Source organism: Oncorhynchus kisutch, linkage group LG6, assembly GCF_002021735.2.
Source record: "Oncorhynchus kisutch isolate 150728-3 linkage group LG6, Okis_V2, whole genome shotgun sequence".
Classification (NCBI taxonomy): Eukaryota; Metazoa; Chordata; class Actinopteri; order Salmoniformes; family Salmonidae; genus Oncorhynchus; species Oncorhynchus kisutch.
The window spans coordinates 9,105,090-9,127,109 of record NC_034179.2 but is presented as its reverse complement, the minus strand read 5'-3'; the positions used below and the strand labels follow the sequence as shown (position 1 = coordinate 9,127,109).

Sequence of the window (22,020 nt, the reverse complement as noted above, 5' to 3'; positions counted from 1 at the left end):
CTGTTGATACTATTATAATGTAATTCAGCTCTTAGACACTGTTGATACTATTATAATGTAATTCAGCTCTTAGACACTGTTGATACTATTATAATGTAATTCAGCTCTTAGACGCTGTTGATACTATTATAATGTAATTCAGCTCTTAGACACTGTTGATACTATTATAATGTAATTCAGCTCTTAGACGCTGTTGATACTATTATAATGTAATTCAGCTCTTAGACGCTGTTGATACTATTATAATGTAATTCAGCTCTTAGACGCTGTTGATACTATTATAATGTAATTCAGCTCTTAGACGCTGTTGATACTATTATAATGTAATTCAGGTCTTAGACGCTGTTGATACTATTATAATGTAATTCAGCTCTTAGACACTGTTGATACTATTATAATGTAATTCAGCTCTTAGACGCTGTTGATACTATTATAATGTAATTCAGCTCTTAGACGCTGTTGATACTATTATAATGTAATTCAGCTCTTAGACACTGTTGATACTATTGTAGTGTAATTGTAAATACATTGCCCTAATGTACCAGTCTGTTTCCCCACAAATAACAACCTGGTACACAGCAATTAAAAACAATCAGCATGAGCTGTAACATAACATGTTGTTCACATCCTGTCACAGATTCTCCTGATATTCTCCTACTTCTCACAGGAGACAGCCTTTAAGGCAGCTTACACACATCACATGAATGTGTCAGTGATTTGCTCCCTCTCTCTCTTCCTTTCTGTCTCTTTCACTCTCTCTCCATCTACAATACTGCAGCAGAAAGCCTTTGATTCCTCATTTCTACCCTCCCTCCATCCTTGCTCCCTCTCTCTCTTCCTTTCTGTCTCTTTCACTCTCTCTCCATCTACAATACTGCAGCAGAAAGCCTTTGATTCCTCATTTCTACCCTCCCTTATCCCTCTTTCCTCTCCTTCCTCTGAGTCCTCACTCCTTTCCTCTCCTCCCTCTGAGTCCTCACTCCTTTCCTCTCCTCCCTCTGAGTCCTCACTCCTTTCCTCTCCTCCCTCTGAGTCCTCACTCCTTTCCTCTCCTCCCTCTGAGTCCTCACTCCTTTCCTCTCCTCTCTCTGAGTCTTCACTCCTTTCCTCTCCTCTCTCTGAGTCCTCACTCCTTTCCCCTCCTCTCTCTGAGTCCTCACTCCTTTCCTCTCCTCACCTCTAAGTCTTCCCTCCTTTCCCCTCCTCTCTCTGAGTCCTCACTCCTTTCCTCTCCTCACCTCTAAGTCTTCCCTCCTTTCCCCTCCTCTCTCTGAGTCCTCACTCCTTTCCTCTCCTCACCTCTAAGTCTTCCCTCCTTTCCCCACCCCTCCCTCTGTGTTCCATTGCGACAGCTTCATTCAGCAGCTCCTCCTGCTGCATTCACCCATCCCTCCATCCCTCCTTCTCTCCATCCCTCCATCCCTCCTTCTCTCCATCCCTGTGTAACGCAGCCTCCTCTCCCTCCATCTGGACTCTGGGGAGGTTTGCAGGCCCGGCCAGAAAAACACACTGCTGTTGAGCATAGTGTACTTTGTGGGAAAGAAGGGCTCTCATCCCTCCATGTTTCAGAAAGGGTAGCCACATAAGAGACTTCATTCCCCACTAAACAAAGAGAAAAAAGACCACAACTGTCCCCTTGCCACAATACAATATGTACATTTGAAGTCAGAAGTTTACATGCATTTAGGTTGGAGTCATTAAAACTCGTTTTTTCAACCACTCCACAAATTTCTTGTTAACAAACTATAGTTTTGGCAAGTCTGTTAGGACATCTACTTTGTGCATGACACAAGTAATTTTTCCAACAATTGTTTAGACAGATTATTTCACTTATAATTCACTGTATCACAATTCCAGTGGGTCAGAAGTTTACATATGCCAAGTGGACTGTGCCTTTAAACAACTTGGAAAATTCCAGAAAATGATGTCATGGCTTTAGAAGCTTCTGATAGGCTAATTGACATCATTTTAGTCAATTGGAGGTGTACCTGGGGATGTATTTCAAGGCCTACCTTCAAACTCAGAGTCTCTTTGCTTGACGTCATGGGAAAATCGAAATAAATCAGCCAAGAACTCAGAAAAACAATTGTAGACCTCCACAAGTCTGGTTCATCCTTGGGAGCAATTTCCAAATGCCTGAAGGTACCAGGTTCATCTGTACAAACAATAGTACGCAAGTATAAACACCATGGGACCAAGCAGCCGTCATACCGCTCAGGAAGGAGAGGCATTCTGTCTCCTAGAGATTAACGTACTTTGGTGCGAAAAGTGCAAATCAATTCCAGAACAACAGCAAAGGACCTTGTGAAGATGCTGGAGGAAACAGGTACAAAAGTATCTATATCCACAGTAAAACAAGTCCTATATCGTCATAACCTGAAAGGCGGTTCAACAAGGAAGAAGCCACTGATCCAAAACCGCCATAAAAAGCCAGACTACGGTTTGCAACTGCACATGGGGACAAAGATCATACTTTTTGGAGAAATGTCCTCTGGTCTGATGAAACAAAAATAGAATCGTTTGGCCATAATGACCATCGTTATGTTTGGAGGAAAAAGGGGGAGGCTTGCAAGCCGAAGAACACCATCCCAACCGTGAAGCACACCATCCCAACCGTGAAGAACACCATCCCAACCGTGAAGCACACCATCCCAACCGTGAAGCATGGGATGGCAGCATCATGTTGTGGGGGTGCTTTTCTGCAGGAGGGACTAGTGCACTTCACAAAGTAGATGGTATCATGAGGTAGGAAAATTATGTGGATATATTGAAGCAACATCTCAAGACATCAGTCAGGAAGTTAAAGCTTGGTCGCAAATGGGTCTTCCAAATGAACAATGACCCCAAGCATACTTCCAAAGTTGTGGAAAATGGCTTAGGAACAACAAAGTCAAGGTATTGGAGTGGCCATCACAAAGCCCTGACCTCAATCCTATAGAACATTTTTGGGCAGAATTGAAAAACCGTGTGCGAGCAAGGAGGCCTACAAACCTGACTCAGTTACACCAGCTCTGTCAGGAGGAATGGGCCAAATTCACCCAACTTATTGTGGGAAGCTTGTGGAATGCTATCCGAAACATTTGACCCAAGTTAAACAATTTAAAGGCAATGCTACCAAATACTAATTGAGTATATGTACATTTCTGACCCACTGGGAATGTGATGAAATAAATAAAAGCTGAAATAAATCATTCTCTCTACTATTATTCTGCCATTTCACATTCTTAAAATAAAGTTGTTATCCTAACTGACCTAAAACAGGGAACAGGATTAAATGTCAGTAATTGTGAAACTGAGTTTAAATGTAGGTTGGCTAAGGTGTATGAAAACTTCCGACATCAACTGTACCTGCTTTTATTAATTCCAAAAATGTTGTCTGCGTGGCAAAACTTTACTCAAATTAATTCCAACAAGGCCGAACGCAAAACAAACCTGCTCAAAATCCTGTCTAAGGAATTCGGCCTGTTTGAAGCCCCAAACAAAAAGGTTAAAATACTTGCAGCACCTGTTTGAGGCGCTCGCCACAATCCAGGCCACCTCTGTGAAGGACGATAGATCCTTCTCAGTCTGTGGCCAATGTATGACGAAGATCAGAAACCGCCTGAGTCTGGGAAGCATTGACGCACTGTGCTTTTTGAGAGCCCACTTCAGCAGAAAAAAATCTAAGTTAAACAGGTCAGCCTTATCAGGTCAAATGATTTTGTTTGTTCATTTGCTACAGGATAAGCCTACCAGGTGGTTTTACGTAGCCTAAGTTTGTGTATAACATGTTATTCTGGGCCTCTCGAGTGGCACAGCGGTCTAAGGCACTGCATCGCAGTGCTTGAGGGGTCACTTCAGACCTGGGCTCGATCCCAGGCTGTGTCAAAACTGTCCGTGATCGGGAGTCCCATAGGGCGGCGCACAATTGGCCCAGCGTCGGCTGGGTTAGGGAAGGGTTTGGCCCAGCGTCGGCTGGGTTAGGGGAGGGTTTGGCCCAGCGTCGGCTGGGTTAGGGAAGGGTTTGGCCCAGCGTCGGCTGGGTTAGGGAAGGGTTTGGCCCAGCGTCGGCTGGGTTAGGGAAGGGTTTGGCCCAGCGTCGGCTGGGTTAGGGAAGGGTTTGGCCGAGGGGGCTATACTTGGCTCATCGCGCTATGGCGAACCGGGCGCTTTGTTCCAACCTGCAGGCTTCAGTCGTCTGTTGAGCGGTGTTTCCTCCGACACATTGGTGCAGCTGGCTTCCGGGTTAAGCAGGTGGTTGTTAAGGAGCGCGATCGTAAGGGGATATAGAGATCAGCTGTTGCTCCCGAAAGGTATCTCTACCTGAAAATACATCATCTAAGTGATCGATAGTTGGTATGCCTTATTTACTTTGAAGAACTACTAAAATTGTGATTTGGTCAGACAGCCGCTCGATAAAAGATGAGATGATGGAATGAAATAATAAAGTCATCAAATAAAACAGATGTAATATACACAACAACTGAAATATTGTATTGTAAAGTATATAAATGATGGTTGATAAGTGATGAGCAGTAATGGACAGTCATTACCACCATGGGTCTTGTATTAATTGTTTTATTCTGTGTTGTTACAGCATTCAACCCCATAATGCATAGTGCATTTAATGTTTTAAAAATAATTGAAACCGAAAAAGAAAAAAAACGGTGATTATTTTGTAATAATCTAAACCGAAACTGAACCAGACGCAAAACGTACTAATCGCTCAGCACTATTGGCTGGTATTATATTATTTTAAAAACCACTTCTGGTTTGAATGGGAATACCAGGAAGCATTTCTTGCAATTTTCTTGGGAAGGAAAATTGGTGCATTCTCAAGGAAAATATGAAACCCTAATTCAAACACAGGAAACAATCAGTTGAGATCTATTATATTGCTGCTACTGTTCTGAACTCTCATTTCAGCTGTCCCTGATCGCCAAATATCCTCCATTGTTTGAAAAAAAAAGGCCCGACACAATTCAAAAGCCTTGAAGAGGTAAACATGGCAAAACCACAGCTTAAAGAACTGTTATTTTATTCAGACACACGCACTTCACTCTCTCTCTGTCTTCCAGCTCTCTCTCCCGGTCTCTCCCTCTTCCCTCCTTCCCTCACTCTCTCTCTGTCTTCCAGCTCTCTCTCCCGGTCTTTCCCTCTTCCCTCCTTCCCTCACTCTCTCTCTGTCTTCCAGCTCTCTCTCCCGGTCTCTCCCTCTTCCCTCCTTCCCTCACTCTCTCTCTGTCTTCCAGCTCTCTCTCCCGGTCTCTCCCTCTTCCCTCCTTCCCTCACTCTCTCTCTGTCTTCCAGCTCTCTCTCCCGGTCTCTCCCTCTTCCCTCCTTCCCTCACTCTCTCTACCGCCGTCTCTCTCTCTCTCTGTCTTCCAGCTCTCTCTCCCGGTCTCTCCCTCTTCCCTCCTTCCCTCACTCTCTCTACCGCCGTCTCTCTCTCTCTCTCTGTCTTCCAGCTCTCTCTCCCGGTCTCTCCCTCTTCCCTCCTTCCCTCACTCTCTCTACCGCCGTCTCACTCTCTCTCTGTCTTCCAGCTCTCTCTCCCGGTCTCTCCCTCTTCCCTCCTTCCCTCACTCTCTCTACCGCCGTCTCTCTCTCTCTCTGTCTTCCAGCTCTCTCTCCCGGTCTCTCCCTCTTCCCTCCTTCCCTCACTCTCTCTACCGCCGTCTCTCTCTCTCTCTGTCTTCCAGCTCTCTCTCCCGGTCTCTCCCTCTTCCCTCCTTCCCTCACTCTCTCTACCGCCGTCTCTCTCTCTCTCTGTCTTCCAGCTCTCTCTCCCGGTCTCTCCCTCTTCCCTCCTTCCCTCACTCTCTCTACCGCCGTCTCACTCTCTCTCTGTCTTCCAGCTCTCTCTCCCGGTCTCTCCCTCTTCCCTCCTTCCCTCACTCTCTCTACCGCCGTCTCGCTCTCTCTCTGTCTTCCAGCTCTCTCTCCCGGTCTCTCCCTCTTCCCTCCTTCCCTCACTCTCTCTACCGCCGTCTCACTCTCTCTCTGTCTTCCAGCTCTCTCTCCCGGTCTCTCCCTCTTCCCTCCTTCCCTCACTCTCTCTCTGTCTTCCAGCTCTCTCTCCCGGTCTCTCCCTCTTCCCTCCTTCCCTCACTCTCTCTCTGTCTTCCAGCTCTCTCTCCCGGTCTCTCCCTCTTCCCTCCTTCCCTCACTCTCTCTCTGTCTTCCAGCTCTCTCTCCCGGTCTCTCCCTCTTCCCTCCTTCCCTCACTCTCTCTCTGTCTTCCAGCTCTCTCTCCCGGTCTCTCCCTCTTCCCTCCTTCCCTCACTCTCTCTACCGCCGTCTCTCTCTCTCTGTCTTCCATCTCTCTCTCCCGGTCTCTCCCTCTTCCCTCACTCTCTTTACCGCCGTCTCTCTCTCTCTCTCTACCGCCGTCTCTCTCTCTCTCCCCCTCCCTCTCTCCCTCCTTCCTTCACTCTCTCTACCGCCGTCTCTCTCTCTCTCTCTCTCTCTCTCCCCCTCCCTCTCTCCCTCCTTCCTTCACTCTCTCTACCGCCGTCTCTCTCTCTCTCTCTCTCTCCCCCTCCCTCTCTCCCTCCTTCCTTCACTCTCTCTACCGCCGTCTCTCTCTCTGTCTTCCAGCTCTCTCTTCCGTTCTCTCCCTCCCTCTCTCCCTCTTCTCTCCTTCCCTCTCTCTCTCTACCGCCATCACTCTCTCTCTCTCTCTCTCTTGCCCCTCTCTTTCTCCCAACCCCTCTTTCTCTTCCCTCCTTTAGCACGTTCTTAATCAGCCTGAAACATAATCAAGCTGGACGCCGAGGCCTTAACTGTGGATGTTGAGCCCTTCAGTGAACAAGCAGATCCCTCCCGACACAGTTCTGTACACAGTCTGTGATCAAACAGCCATAGCAATAACAACATATTTTCACCGCTGATCATTCTGTTCTTAATGTGCAACTTGTTATAATGTCATTATATTATGCCCGTGGTGGTGCACATTAAGATCCAGTCTTTGTAGCTGTCAGTCTGGATTAATGCTGTCGGCTAAATCCTTTGATGGCCCCTGCCTTGCTGTTTGACCCTTAGATTAGTTTTGCTGTTTGACCCCTGAAGTAGATTGCTCCCATTACAGATACTAATGTATGATGCTGCTTATCATAGGAGTGACTGGGCAGAGACTACATCTGCATCCCAAATGGCATTCTATTCCCTACATAGTGCGCTATAGGCCCTTGTCAAAAGTAGTGCACTATATAGGAAATATGGCATCATTTGGCACGCAAGCTACTACCATATGGCTGACGGGCTTAGCCTTAGTCAGCTGGGAGGGAGGGTGCATAGAGACAACTGAAAAAAACCCATGCAGTATTTCCATCAAATTCATTTATGTAACCGACTAACTGTAGCTGTCTACTGGCCAGGGCGTACTGCTAGGGTTGTCGACATACTGTGTCTATCCTTAGTGTAATGTGGCGAGGACATGGTATTGCACAAGTTGTCGCTGAACTCTTGTCGCTGAACTCTTGTCGCTGAACTCTTGTCGCTGAACTCTTGTCGCTGAACTCTTACCAAATGATATTGTAACAGCAATGTTGTCACTGTAATTACAATGTTATTACCAAGGTTTAGGAGTTAAACTCAAACTTTAGTGGTGATAATGCAGCCGGAAGAAGAGAAAACTACGATCTCATAGACACCCAAGTGGCGCAGCGGTCTAATGCCCTGCATCTCAGTGCAAGAGGCGTCACTGCAGTCCCTGGTTCGAATCCAGGCTGCATCACATCTGGACGTGATTGGGAGCCCCATAGGGCGGCGTACAATTGGCCCAGCGTCGTCCAGGTTTGGCAGGTGTTGGCCGTCATTGTAAATAAGAATTTGTTCTTAACTGACTTGCCTAGTTAAATAAAGGTTACTTAAAAAAATATTAAATAGCCACAATAACACAGATGAAAGTAGTGTGCCAGCCTCACCCACATCAGGATCCAGTGTTATGGCATCATCCACATCAGGAGCCAGTGTTATGCAAGCTGCAGTATTCAGACCAGGTCCAGGGAGCTAGCTGCAGTATTCAGACCAGGTCCAGGGAGCTAGCTGCAGTATTCAGACCAGATCCAGAGAGCTAGCTGCAGTATTCAGACCAGATCCAGAGAGCTAGCTGCAGTATTCAGACCAGGTCCAGGGAGCTAGCTGCAGTATTCAGACCAGATCCAGAGAGCTAGCTGCAGTATTCAGACCAGGTCCAGGGAGCTAGCTACAGTATTCAGACCAGATCCAGAGAGCTAGCTGTAGTATTCAGACCAGATCCAGGGAGCTAGCTGTAGGGCTGGGATGGATGGGATGGCATCCTGTCTAACAACAGCTTGTGATGTTACCTAGCAGGTGGTCAACTTGGCCTATGTCATAATGAAAACACATCACTGAAAAGTCCCTCTCCAGTATAGTGTTGAGAGCTAAGATGGCATCCTGTCTAGTAACAACAGCTTGGATGTTACCTAGCAGGTGGTCAACCTGGCCTATTTCATTATGAAAACATGTCACAAACTGTGAAATCCCTCTGCTGTTCAGCCTTGTTTACTTAATGCTGGTACATACATCCTCTATGATGTGACATGATATTCAAGTATTGATGATGATCAATGCAAAGACATGTCTAATCAGAATCGATTCAGACATAACGTTTAGCAGGAAACCTCTCTCTCTCCCTCTCTATCTCTGTTGGAATGGGACCATCGTTGGCTGAAGAGTTTGCCCTCCATCTCTAATTCCTCAGTGAGGTGACCGTGAATAGTATTATCTCTGATGATGCGATCTAACTCACTGGAACTCAGTGGAGGATGCCAGCCTGCCAGGCCAGCCATACTTAGTTTAGACATTGGGCTTCCTGCCTCAGGCTTCACTTCGATGCCAGCCTGCCAGGCCAGCCATACATAGTTCAGGCATTGGGCTTCCTGCCTGAAGGCTTCACTATGCCACTACTCCCAAGATGCTCATTACCAGGGATATCATGATGTACCTAGTCGCCATAATGAAGGACAAATGGCATCATCCATCATATGGTGGGGCAGAGAGACAAACAGACAGACAGACAGACAGACAGACAGACAGACAGACAGACAGACAGACAGACAGACAGACAGACAGACAGACAGACAGACAGACAGACAGACAGGCAGAGAGACAGAGAGAGACAGACAGACAGACAGACAGACAGACAGACAGACAGACAGACAGACAGACAGACAGACAGACAGACAGACAGACAGACAGACAGACAGACAGACAGACAGACAGACAGACAGACAGACAGACAGACAGACAGACAGACAGAGAGAGACAGTGACAGACAGACAGAGAGAGAGACAGACAGACAGACAGACAGACAGACAGACAGACAGACAGACAGACAGACAGACAGACAGACAGACAGACAGACAGACAGAGAGACAGACAGACAGACAGACAGACAGACAGACAGACAGACAGACAGACAGACAGACAGACAGACAGACAGACAGACAGACAGACAGACAGACAGACAGACAGACAGACAGACAGACAGACAGACAGACAGACAGAGCAAGTGTGAGACAGACAGAGTGACAGACAGAGAGAGAGAGAGAGAAAGAGAGGGAGAGAGAGACAGAGACAGACAGACAGACAGACAGACAGACAGACAGACAGACAGACAGGCACCTACAAACTGTAGGACAGGAATAATGAATAATAGATGATTGGGTGAATGGTGATGCTTTGATAAATGTGTCTATCATTCAGATATGTAACACTGGTGGGAGAACTATCGATTATTTGGTACTGGTTCTCACTTGTATTCCTGATATTCTATGATCTTCTTCAAGTTTCATATTCTTCGGGCTGCTGTCTGTACTGGTAATCCTGAGGCTCAGCATCTCAGCATCCTCTTATATTTCCAGAACATGACTGAAGGATGCGGTCCAGACATTGATCCCAGTACAGGAAGCTATGATATTCCCCAAACTAGATTATATTCGCCTTGAAGTCATTGTTTCAAACCCATGCCTTTTCTGATTATGTTTCCAAACGACTTATCAAATAAATATTTGCAGTCTGTACCAGCCATCTCTCAGGCCTCTTAAGGTGTCAAATTGACAAAAACAACACATTGTTTAAATAACATTTAAAAAAATATGTTCTTATTTTCGTCACTGAGTGAGCATATTGCACCATTCCATTAGTGACGTACTACAGTTGTCCTGTATCAATAATGCATTGTATTCCATGTCTTTGCTGCATTAGGATGACTTACAGCTCTTCTCCCAAATAGAGGCATTTTTGTTTTTCCACAGTCTCCAATCTTTCTATAGGCTTATCATATACAGTAAGGCACTGCCTCCGACACATCTCATCATCACTGTGCAATAATATGTCCATTCATTCATGATCTTTCTAGATGAATCAATTTACTCTTCAATACAAATTAGTCAATGTGCACTTTATAATTGAGATGGTTTTGATGCAAAGGCAATCTATAGGAAATGGGAGCCCATTGTCCACACACACATAGGCTATGTGCACAAGGTGCAAATGACGTCAGAGAATGGGTTGGAATACATGGCCATGTACAAAGCTCCGGGTGAATGGTCTACCGTTCAAGTTGATAACATCTAATTCAACTTCATGGTAGGTCTTGATACCATCTAAAGAAGCAATGTCAAATAAGTAGACTGATTTGCACCTAGTGTTCCTCTGTCATGTCAATGCATGACAGTTGAATATGACGCATTCTATCAGTGTCCTGTAATTAATGGCCACGTTACGAGGACAGGTGAAGTGACTTCATTCAGGCACGGTGTATTATCCAACAAGATTGTCAAAATAATATTGAATATGATCAAACCACATAGAAAATATGGCTGAAATAGCCTTATAAACTCTAAATAATAGACTGCCATTCATTCCTGTGTGGCCATATTCATTGATGTTGCAACACTGTTGCCATTATATAATCGACTGCTGATCCATAAAGAAACCACATCAAGCATTTGTGCACTAACGGAAAACAACCTTTTGTCCTGCATCAAAACGATATCCTATCAAATCAACGCATTTGTATCACTTCCATCACACTACTACCCACCGATGTATAATATAGCTACACAGGACAACAGAGTCAAATCAAAAAGTTTGTTATTGTCGCTGTCGCGTTCCAAAGCGGAAAGCATTTAGTTAACCTTCGTAGCAGATCAATATTCATCACCCCACCCTTCAGCAGTTCCCGCTGCATTAATATCACAGTTCCACCGCATCGTTCCCGCACCACACCGCGCAGACCTACCATTCCGTGCCAGCTGACGACGATCCTAGTCCGGTGACAGTTCTGTTCAAAACATTCCGACGGGAGACATTTAACGACTTTTACACGCACAGAATAATACACGTGAAGATGGAGATAACTAGAAAGAAAGAAAAACCCAGCGATGGATGAAGAATACCCTAGAAATCGAGATTGCAATGCTGAATCACTCCCCGTTCACCGTATTGCAACCATTGTGTTGCAAGATGCTGGCTGTACAACCATTGTGGACCTACCAGAGAAGAGGAGGGAGAAGAAAAAAAACAAGGGGTTTAGGGAAATAAGTTGCTATGGCAACCGAAAGGAGCAAATGTGACGTCAATGCCCGGAGCACATAGGAGGGCCTGGATGGGAGGGGTGGGTATGGAGGAGAGAAGGCTCAAGCTACCCCCTCTCTCTCTCTCTCTCTCTTCCTTTCTCTCTGATCCTGCACCTTCCTCCCTCTGAGCATGGCCATATCAGTAGGCCTCACTCATCAGCCCACACACACACACAGCTTTCCTTTTTTGATTCTATAAACATTTAAGAATGCAAACATAGTGTAGGCTACATGCCACAGGTCAAATTCAATGACTCTGCCTGTGCAAAGCTAAAGATGTGTTTTTATTTTTTTACGCAAACTGAACCGTTTTAATATATTTTTGTATAGATGTTTTTTAACCTTTATTTAACTAGACAAGTCAGTTAAGAACAAATTCTTATTTACAATGACTGCCTACCAAAAGGCAAAAGGCCTCCTGCGGGGACCGGGCTGGGATAAAAAAAAATATATATATATATATAAATATAGGACAAAACACATCACGACATGAGAGACAACACAGCACTACTTAAAGAGAGACCTAAAGACAACAACATTGCAAGGCAGCAACACATGACAACACAGCATGGTAGCAACATAACATGTTAACAGCACAAATCATTGTACAAACATTATTGGGCACAGACAACAGCACACAGGGCAAGAAGGTAGAGACAACTATACATCACGCAAATCAGCCACAACTGTCAGTAAGAGTGTCCATGATTGAAGAGATTGAGATAAAACTGTCCAGTTTGAGTGTTTGTTGCAGCTTGTTCCAGTCGCTAGCTACAGCAAACTGAAAAGAGGAGTCACCCTGGTGCTTTGGGGACCTTTAACAGAATGTGACTGGCAGAACGGGTGTTGTATGTGGAGGATGAGGGCTGCAGTAGATATCTCAGATAGGGGGGACTGAGGCCTTAGATGCCTATGAGGGTTTTAAAAATAAGCATCAACCAGTGATTATTGCGACAGGTATACAGAGATGACCAGTTTACAGAGGAGTATAGAGTGCAGTGATGTGTCCTATAAGGAGCATTGGTGGCAAATCTGATGGCCGAATCGTAAAGACCATCTAGCCGCTCGAGAGCACCCTTACCTGCCGATCTATAAATTATGTCTCCGTAATCTAGCATGGGTAGGATGGTCATCTGAATCAGGGTTAGTTTGACAGCTGTGGTGAAAGAGGAGCGATTACAATAGAGGAAACCAAGTCTAGATTTAACTTTAGCCTGCAGCTTTGATATGTGCTGAGAGAAGGACAGTGTACCGTCTAGCCATACTCTCAAATACTTGTATGAGGTGACTACCTCAAGCTCTAAACCCTCCGAGGTAGTAATCACACCTGGGGGAGAGGGGCATTCTTCTGCCCAAAACACAAACTTTGTTTTGGAGGTGTTCAGAACAAGGTTTAGGGTAGAGAAAGCTTGTTGGGCACTAAGAAAGCTTTGTTTAAAGCATTGAACACAAATTCCGGGGATGGGCCAGCTGAGTATAAGACTGTATCATCTGCATATACATGGATGAGAGAGATTCCTACTGCCTGAGCTATGCTGTTGATGTTATTTGAGAAGAGCGTGGGGCCTAGGATTGACCCTTGGGATACTCCCTTGGTGGCAGGCAGTGGCTGAGACAGCAGATGTTCTGATTTTATACCCTGCACTCTTTGAGAGGTAGTTAGCAAACCAGGCCAAAGACCCCTCTGAGACATCAATACTCCTTAGCCGGCCCACAAGAATGGAATGGTCTACCGTGCTAAAAGCTTTGACCAAGTCAATAAAAATAGCAGCACAACATTGCTTAGAATCAAGGGCAATGGTGACATCATTGAGGACCTTTAAGGTTGCAGTGACGCATCCATAACCTGAACCGAAACAAGATTGCATACCAGAGAGAATACTATAGACATCAAGAAAACCAATCAGTTGATTATTGACAAGTTTTTCCAACACTTTTGATAAACAGGGCAAAATAGCAATAGGCCTATAACAGTTAGGATCAGCTTGATCTCCCCCTTTAAATAAAGGATGAACTGTGGCTGCCTTCCAAGCAATGGGAACCTCCCCAGAGAGGAGAGACCGGTTAAAAAGGTCAGAGATATGCTTGGCGATAATAGGGGCAGTAACCTTAAAGAAGCAATTCTCTCTCTGTGGGTCTAAACCCAAGAAGTTCTGGAAAACATCATTAAAGACCTGAAGAATAAACCCTCCTCCTCACAGCTGCCAATGTCCCTTAATTTTGATGATGTGGTTGTACTGACAAGAAGAACGTTGGCTGAGCTCTTTAATCACCACTTCATTAAGTCAGGATTCCTATTTGACTCAGCCATGCCTCCTTGCCAGTCCAATATTACCTAATCTCCCTCCCCTTCTAATGCGACTATCCCCAATGCTCCTCCCTCTTTTCCCCCTGCCCCGCTACAAAGTTTCTCCCTGCAGGCAGTCACTGAGTCCGAGGTGCTAAAGGAGCTCCTGAAACTTTACCCCCCAAAAACATCTGGGTCAGGTGGTTTAGACCCTTTCTTCTTAAAGTAACTAACTTTGGTCTTCCGGATAGCCTGAGTGCACTTATTTCTCATTTGCCTGAATGAGAGCCAGTCAGCCTGAGTGTGCGTGTGCTGAGCCTTTCACTCCACTGAAAATGTCAAAGAAGAAGGTCCAACATAGGGGATCAAGCTGATTCTATATCATTTTATAGAGGCCAGTTCATGAAGGCTTGCTTTTTAGCAAGCGTCTATAACAAATAAGGACAGGTCGTTTCACTGAGCAGCCATTACGAACACAGGCTGTAAAACAGTGATCACTTAAGGTCATTACAGAAAACACCAGACTGTTACCTATCAGGATTATTTGTGAGGATAACATCAAGGAGAGTAGCCTTTTCTGGGTGTTTGGAGCCACGCCTTGTGGGATTGGTGATAATCTGAGAAAGATTTAGGGAGTCCCATTGCTTTAGGAACTTGGTCAGGTGGTTTAAGCATGTCCCAGTTTAGGTCACCGAGCAAGACAAATTCAGACGCAGTGTAAGGGGCCAGGAGAGAGCTTAAAATTAAGGCAAGTAGGGTACAGGCGGATGGCGGATGGAGGACGATAGCACACAGAAACAGTCAACAAAGAGCTATTTGAAAGTTGTAATGCTTAAAACCAGGAAATCAAATTGTTTAGGGAGAGACTTGGTGGAGAAAACCGAGCACTGAAGGTAAAGATTGCCACTCCACCACCTTTGGAAGATCTGTTTTGCCGAAAAAGGTTATAACCAGAAAGGTTAACATCCGTTTTCAAAATACTCTTCTTTAACCATGTCTCAGTAATGACCAACACATCTGGATTGGTCACGGTTACAATACGATAGGAGGCCAAATGTCTGTGTAACCAATACCGTGTCAGAGTCCCGAGTGTGGGAACAAATATAGTCTGTCCCACGGTTGGGTAAAGAAAGTTCGTAGTCAACAAAGCATGCAGGAGTCATGAGGCAAATAGTAATTGGAGTCAATTGGAGGTGATGTCATAGCTTTAGAAGCTTCTGATAGGCTAATTGACATAATTTGAGTCAATTGGAGGTGATGTCATAGCTTTAGAAGCTTCTGATAGGCTAATTGACATAATTTGAGTCAATTTGAGGTGTACCTGTGGATGTATTTCAAGGCCTACCTTCAAACTCAGTGCCTCTTTGCTTGACATCTTGGGAAAATCAAAAGAAAATCAGCCAAGACCTCTGCCGAGCGTGATGTCTATTGGTCTGATATGCTCGTCCATATATTTATACAGTTGAAGTCGGAAGTTTACATACACTTAGTTTGGAGTCATTAAAACTCGTCTTTCAACCACTCCACAAAATTCTTGTTAACAAACTATAGTTTTTGGCAAGTCGGTTAGGACATCTATTTTGTGCATGACACAAGTACTTTTTCCAATAATTGTTTATAGACAGATTATTTCACTTATAATTCACTGTATCACAATTCCAGTGGGTCAAACGTTTACATACACTAAGTTGACTGTGCCTTTAAACAGCTTGGAATATTCCAGAAAATGATGTCATAGCTTTAGAAGCTTCTGATAGGCTAATTGACATAATTTGAGTCAATTGGAGGTGTACCTGTGGATGTATATCAAGGCCTACCTTCAAACTCAGTACCTTTTTGCTTGACATCATGGGAAAAACAAAAGAAATCAGCCAAGACCTCAGAAAAAAATGGTAGACTTCCACAAGTCTGGTTCATCTTTGGGAGCAATTTCCAAACGCCTGAAGGTACCACGTTCATCTGTACAAACAATAGTACACAGGTATAAACACCATGGGACCACGCAGCCCTCAGGAAGGAGATCCGTTCTGTCTCCTAGAGATGAACGGACTTTGGTGCGAAAAGTGAAAATCAATCCCAGAACAAAAGGACCTTGTGAAGATGCTGGAGGAAACAGGTACATAAACAGTAAATTGGCTCAGCAAAGAAGAAGCCACTGCTAAAAAAACGCCATTAAAAAATCCAGACTACGGTTTGCAACTGCACATGGGGACAAAGATTGTACTTTTTGGAGAAATGTCCTCAAGTCTGATGTCCAATGACCCCAAGCATACTTCCAAAGTTGTGGAAAAATGGCTTAAGGACAACAAAGTCAAGGTATTGGAGTGGCCATCAAAAAGCCCTGACCTCAATCCTGTGGAAAATTTGTTTGCAGAATTGAAAAAGCGTGTGTGAGCAAGGAGGCCTACAAACCTGACTCAGTTACACCAGCTCTGTCAGGAGGAATGGGCCAAAATTCACCCAACGTATTGAGGGATGCTTGTGGAAGGCCACCCGAAATGTTTGACCCAAGGTTAAATTGTTCAAGGCAATGCTATCAAATACTAATTGAGTGTATGTGATGAAATAAATAAAAGCTGAAATAAATCATTCACTCTACTATTATTCTGACATTTCACATTCTTAAAATATAGTGGTGATCCTAACTGACCTAAGACAGGGAGTTTTTACTTGGATTAAATGTCAGGAATGTTTAAAAACTGAGTTTAAATGTATTTGGCTAAGGTTTATGTGAACTTCCGAACTGTATATTCTTAATTCCCTTCCATTACTTAGATCTGTGTGTATTAGGTATTTGTTGTGAAATTGGTAGATATTGCTGCATTGTTGGAACAAGAACCACAAGCATTTTGCTACACCCACAATAACATCTGCAAAACACATGTATGTGACAAATCAAATTTGATTTGATTAGACTTAATATGCGTGTTTGGAAACATACGAGTGCAAGACCAAGTCAAGCTTCAGCGCGTGATGAAGACGGCGGTGAGGATAATTGGTATAGATCAAGAATCAGCCTCCAACCTGTAAACTCATCCTTCTGAAATGTGAAAGCATTTAACAGGACAATACTCACCTCCCTTCACTCAAAACTCATCCTCCTAAAACGTGAAAGCATTTTACAGGACAATACTCACCTCCCTTCACTCAAAACTCAGTCACAGCAGCAGCTGGACAAGAGGAAAGAGACTTCTTCAAAAGAAAATGAAAACAGACAGATATGGGGACTCTTTTACTCCAACAGCCATTAGGCTGTTTAATAGATATAGTCTGTTGGTCCATTGCACTTTCACTTTAAATGTGTAGCCATGGCACTTTCAATTCATTATATTTTGTAGTTTCTGTGTTTTCGTGTTTTATGTACCGTATTTTTAATAAGCACATTACCAAATTAATTTCCCTGTGATGGGATAATAAAGTAGATCTGAATCTGAAATACATAAAAATGTCATTAACACAAAAGGACATGACCAAATTCTCAGGAAGGCAGAGCTAACCTGAGAATAACAAATAAACAAACACACACACAGTTACAAATCCGATAGTAATAAGTGAATATGAGTTTGTATCTGTACAATTTACACATTCCTGAAAGATACCCCTCCCCAATGTGTGAATGAAGTTGGCCTCATTGAGCAGAATATGCACTAAGTCTGTTAACACATCCTGCTTGCAATGATTTTAAAAAACCACTAGATGGCAAATAATGAGTTTGAAACGGCCAGCCCAGTGCAAACTGAGGAAGTGCTGAATTACTTCCTGACTGACTGGATGGACAGATGGCATCACATTTCCAAACAAAACAGTTGATGTGGCAGTGCTCATAGCTGCTATTTTTTAACTGAAATGTAAAAAATGTTTTTGTTGTTGTCGATATTTTGATTGACATATAGGGCATATAGAGTACATATACATATACAATATGGTTTATGCTTCTGATAATATTTTGAAAGTTTACATTGAAGTTCGTAAAAGTTTGTGCTACTTATTGAAATGCATGGTTTCGTCAAAGGATACATCTGTGAATCCCAGATGACCAATTATCCAGGCTTTATCACAACCAGCCGTGATTGGGATTCCCATAGGGCGGCGCACAATTGGCCTAGCGACTTCGGGGTAGGCCGTCATTGTAATTAAGAATATGTTCTTAACTGACTTGCCCAGTTAAATAAAGGTTAAATAACTAAAAAATATAAAAAATTACCAATAGACTGTACCACGATATATTCTCTCCTTCCACTCCTACTCCTGTATTTGCCATCATGCATGTCATTAGAGGTTTAATGAACTTGGTCTACAGGCACTGCTGGCAAATGCTTTCCTTCGGTCCACAGGTTCTTAACAACGTATGGTTTAAAATAGCCTAGCCTGCTCCCATCCCTTGTGGGTATGATGTTCTCTCATTAAAATACAAAACTTGAATCATCATCTATATTGTGGTCAAAAGTTACAAATAGTTTACAGTGCAGATGAAGAAAAAGTAAAAGTACACGTGGATTATGTTGGATTACAGCATAACACAGTACAGTACAGTATTTAATCACTTAGCCTATTTGCTGTGCTCTGATTTAAATCTTGTGGGAGAAAAATGTCTTGAAACAAACATTTTGTGGTCTGCTTGGAAATAGCTCACTTTCTGCTGCTCTGGATAATGTTTCTGAAAGAGAAATGTAGAGGCTTAAGAAAAACAACAGAACCAGAGTTGAGCCTATTTCTTCCCTTCATACCCCGCCATTTGTGGTGTGAAACCTCATTCTTCTCTTGTTAGTCACTGAAAGTGGTGAAATGACGTGCTACTTTCCTCACGAGTAACTATGGCCGAAATATACCCCGAAAAGCACTCGTATTGTGTCAATAGGACTACAACGATTGATAGTTGTTTGTTAAAAAGTGAGAAAACGAGTGAGAGAAAGTGTATGAGAGTGAGCGTGAGAGACAGAGAACAAGAGAGAAAGAAAGAAGTGAGAACATCGTGCGTTTGTGTGGAGGAGTGGGGAGAGATACTGTAAGTATACGGTAGCCCATTCCTAGCAGCCTCTGTGGTAGGCTCACTGAAGAATATCCACGCCAGACATTGGAGTGGAGAGAGAGAGAGAGAGAGTTTGAATGCACTATTACTTTACGTTTGTTATTTAGTTGTTTCTATTTGTTGACCTGCCAAAATGCTTGGATTCAAGGGTCCAGCTATTGTTAATTACTCAGACCTTTGTACAAATATACTGTATAAAACTGTTCAATAATACCAACAATGAATGGCTACCCTCTATCCCTAGAAAACCACATATGGAAAACCTTGGACAGATTTTATACTTGACCAAAAGAGTACTGGTGCACCTATATCAACATTAGTAGCCTTAGCCTACTGTACAGTATTTTCCTCTCCGTTGAGGGTAACTATAGAGACGTCTCAGATGCTTATATGACGAAGACGGTCCCCCTGCTAAGAGCCAATGAACAGTGTGAATATGGCGTCTGGTTACTCCCAGTCCGCCACAGCTAGACGGGAGAAGGGAGGGGACTGGAGAAGGAAAACGCTCATAAGCAGTAATGGTTACTAGGCTTCGCCGAACAAACTGGGGATTGACAGGCAAACCCGCCACGACTGTTTAAAATTATTATTATTTTTCAACGCAGGGTTTTGTTACTTTTAACCACATGATCTTTAACGGATATATATATATTTTTTGATCGAATACGTTTTCGTGAGGACATTAACCTGTTGCATCCTTTCCGACAGTCTCGCGGCAGCGGTCAACTTTAAGATGTTCTATTGTGGATGCGATGACGTTTTGTTTCGTCTGTTTGCGCTTCTGTAGGATAGTCGGTCTGTGAACATTTTTCCTTCAAGCTCTTTAGTGTCATACATCGCTCGGTAAGTTGACTATTTTGTATCTATTTTTCCAGAGGTTGAGCTTTCTTTATAAAGTTGATTTAGCATAAAAGTTTATGGACGTGCAAAGCGGCTAGCACTACTCAGCCTATCACTCACTGTTCACAACCGACACGGTGCTAGTGTTATAGCTTTGTTATCATGGGGTTAAAGCCAACCTTTTTTCAGACAGGAATGTGCGGAAACACCCATTTTAAAAAAATAGTCTTACTTTTCGTTACTTGTCTTTTAATGGTTACATAGTTGCTGCGTTTTAGTAGAAACTTGACCTATGTGGTTTGAACGTAGCATGGAATGTGTGTTGCAACAATGTTGTAAAGGAAGGTATCGCTCGAGGAAAAATGCTGTAGCACGAGATGCCACAGGATGGAACCAAAAAAATACCCAGTATCAGCGCTCTGAAGTAGCCAGCTGAATCAACTGCAACATTGCCCTGTGTACATGTGTTACAATGTTTCAACTTTAATCTAAAAGGTCTAATGCATAATATTAATCATCATTCCAAATAAAAGGCTCACAGTTGCATTAGAAGCCAGTATTGAAATCCACCAAGGGTCATTTTGGCGGTTCTGTCAGATTGTAGGTTACATATAGGCCTGTATCATCTAAAAACCTGTTGAATCCTCATGGGGACTACAGCTAGATAATCTAACGCGTGTTCAATTAGATTAATGCATCATGACTCAATATAGCATTTCAGCTGTTCCTTGAATCTCACTTAACTTTCAGATTTTAAATAGAGAATCATCCACCTATCTAGTCTTGGTTCCTTGGTTGACAACATTGCATAAAGCCTAATGCAGTTCTCCCCTCCCCCAATCCATAACTATAAGATGTTTGTAAAGACAACACTCAGGTTTTTTATTTTATTTTTTATTTCACCTTTATTTAACCAGGTAGGCTGGTTGAGAACAAGTTCTCACTTGCAACTGCGACCTGGCCAAGATGAAGCATAGCAATTCGACACATACAACAACACAGAGTTACACATGGAATAAACAAAACATACAGTCAATAATACAGTAGAACAAAAGAAAACAAAGTCTATATACAGTGAGTGTAAATGAGGTAAGATAAGGGAGTTAAGGCAATAAATAGGCCATGGTGGAGAAGTAATTACAATATAGCAATTAAACACTGGAATGGTAGATCGGCAGAAGATGAATGAACAATTTGTCCCATATAACAAAAGTTATTTTGGGGGGTTTGGCCATGCAGCAACTAATGAGCAAAGTCCCAGTTTTAATAAGGACAAGTTTGATTAGGAAGGTGTTGCATTGCTCCTTTATCACTGGTAGGCTAAAAGGCAGTATTTATGTTTGAGTTATAATGCTATGGGGAAAACCAACATGTTTCACTAGTTGTATGTACATGGTACACATTGTGTAGATAAGATGCATATAGATAGATATCTATCTATCATCCAACTAAATGTTTACTTTTAGGCTCCTTTCTTGACAATGCAACAACAATAAGAAGTAGGAAAACATAAGAATAGGAACGTTGAGTTTTGGGCAAGGTTGCAACATTCCAGAAACTTTCTGGGAACTTTACCCAGAATTCCCGGTTGAAGTCAGGGATGTCAGAAATCCCGGAATCAGGAGTGAACTGGGGGGGTGGTGGTGGTGGTGGTGTGGTTTAGTAAAAAACCATGAGCTGCATGTCAGTGTCTCCATGGTAATGCTGTGATGAGCAGGAATGGGCGGATGAGGTGAAGACCAATAGAGTGCTGCGATGGATGGAGGGAGGGGGCGAAAGGGGGAGAGAGAGATGACTGAAGGGCTTAGTAATGATGGACCTGCTTTATGTCTAGCTGCCTGTCATCAAAACATCAACAATAGGACCGGATGTTTTCCCCCACATTTAAAGGAGAATGAGTGACAGAACGAAAGGCGTTGCTCTGTCACCTGACCAGGAAAGGCGTTGCTCTGTCACCTGACCAGGAAAGGCGTTGCTCTGTCACCTGACCAGGAAAGGCGTTGCTCTGTCACCTGACCAGGAAAGGCGTTGCTCTGTCACCTGACCAGGAAAGGCGTTGCTCTGTCACCTGACCAGGAAAGGCGTTGCTCTGTCACCTGACCAGGAAAGGCGTTGCTCTGTCACCTGACCAGGGAAGGCGTGGCTCTGTCACCTGACCAGGGAAGGCGTGGCTCTGTCACCTGACCAGGGAAGGCGTGGCTCTGTCACCTGACCAGGGAAGGCGTGGCTCTGTCACCTGACCAGGGAAGGCGTGGCTCTGTCACCTGACCAGGGAA

At 43.7% G+C, this 22,020-nt stretch overlaps 2 protein-coding genes across 22 annotated transcripts in view; one reads left to right on the top strand and one right to left on the bottom strand.

Annotated features, from left to right (window-relative positions):
• mapk10 (mitogen-activated protein kinase 10) overlaps positions 1 to 11,533 on the bottom strand; it is a 135,690-nt gene extending 124,157 nt beyond the window's left edge. For 7 of the 19 annotated variants that reach the window (XM_031826116.1, XM_031826115.1, XM_031826107.1 and 4 more), the window contains exon 1: positions 11,252 to 11,525. Coding sequence is in view for 12 of the 19 variants with exons in the window: in XM_031826107.1 (XP_031681967.1) it covers positions 11,252 to 11,254 (3 nt within the window). In the remaining 7 variants the exon portion in view is untranslated. Of the gene's footprint in view, positions 1 to 11,251 lie in introns of all 19 variants that reach the window. The other 12 variants (XM_031826114.1, XM_031826100.1, XM_031826102.1 and 9 more) reach the window with 8 other exon arrangements.
• Positions 11,534 to 19,407: 7,874 nt separating this feature from the next.
• The window catches only part of ptpn13 (protein tyrosine phosphatase non-receptor type 13), a 149,284-nt gene continuing 146,671 nt past the window's right edge, over positions 19,408 to 22,020 (top strand). For all 3 annotated transcript variants that reach the window (XM_031826089.1, XM_031826088.1, XM_031826087.1), the window contains exon 1: positions 19,408 to 19,747. The gene's annotated coding sequence lies outside the window, so the exon portion shown is untranslated. The remainder of the gene's footprint in view (positions 19,748 to 22,020) is intronic.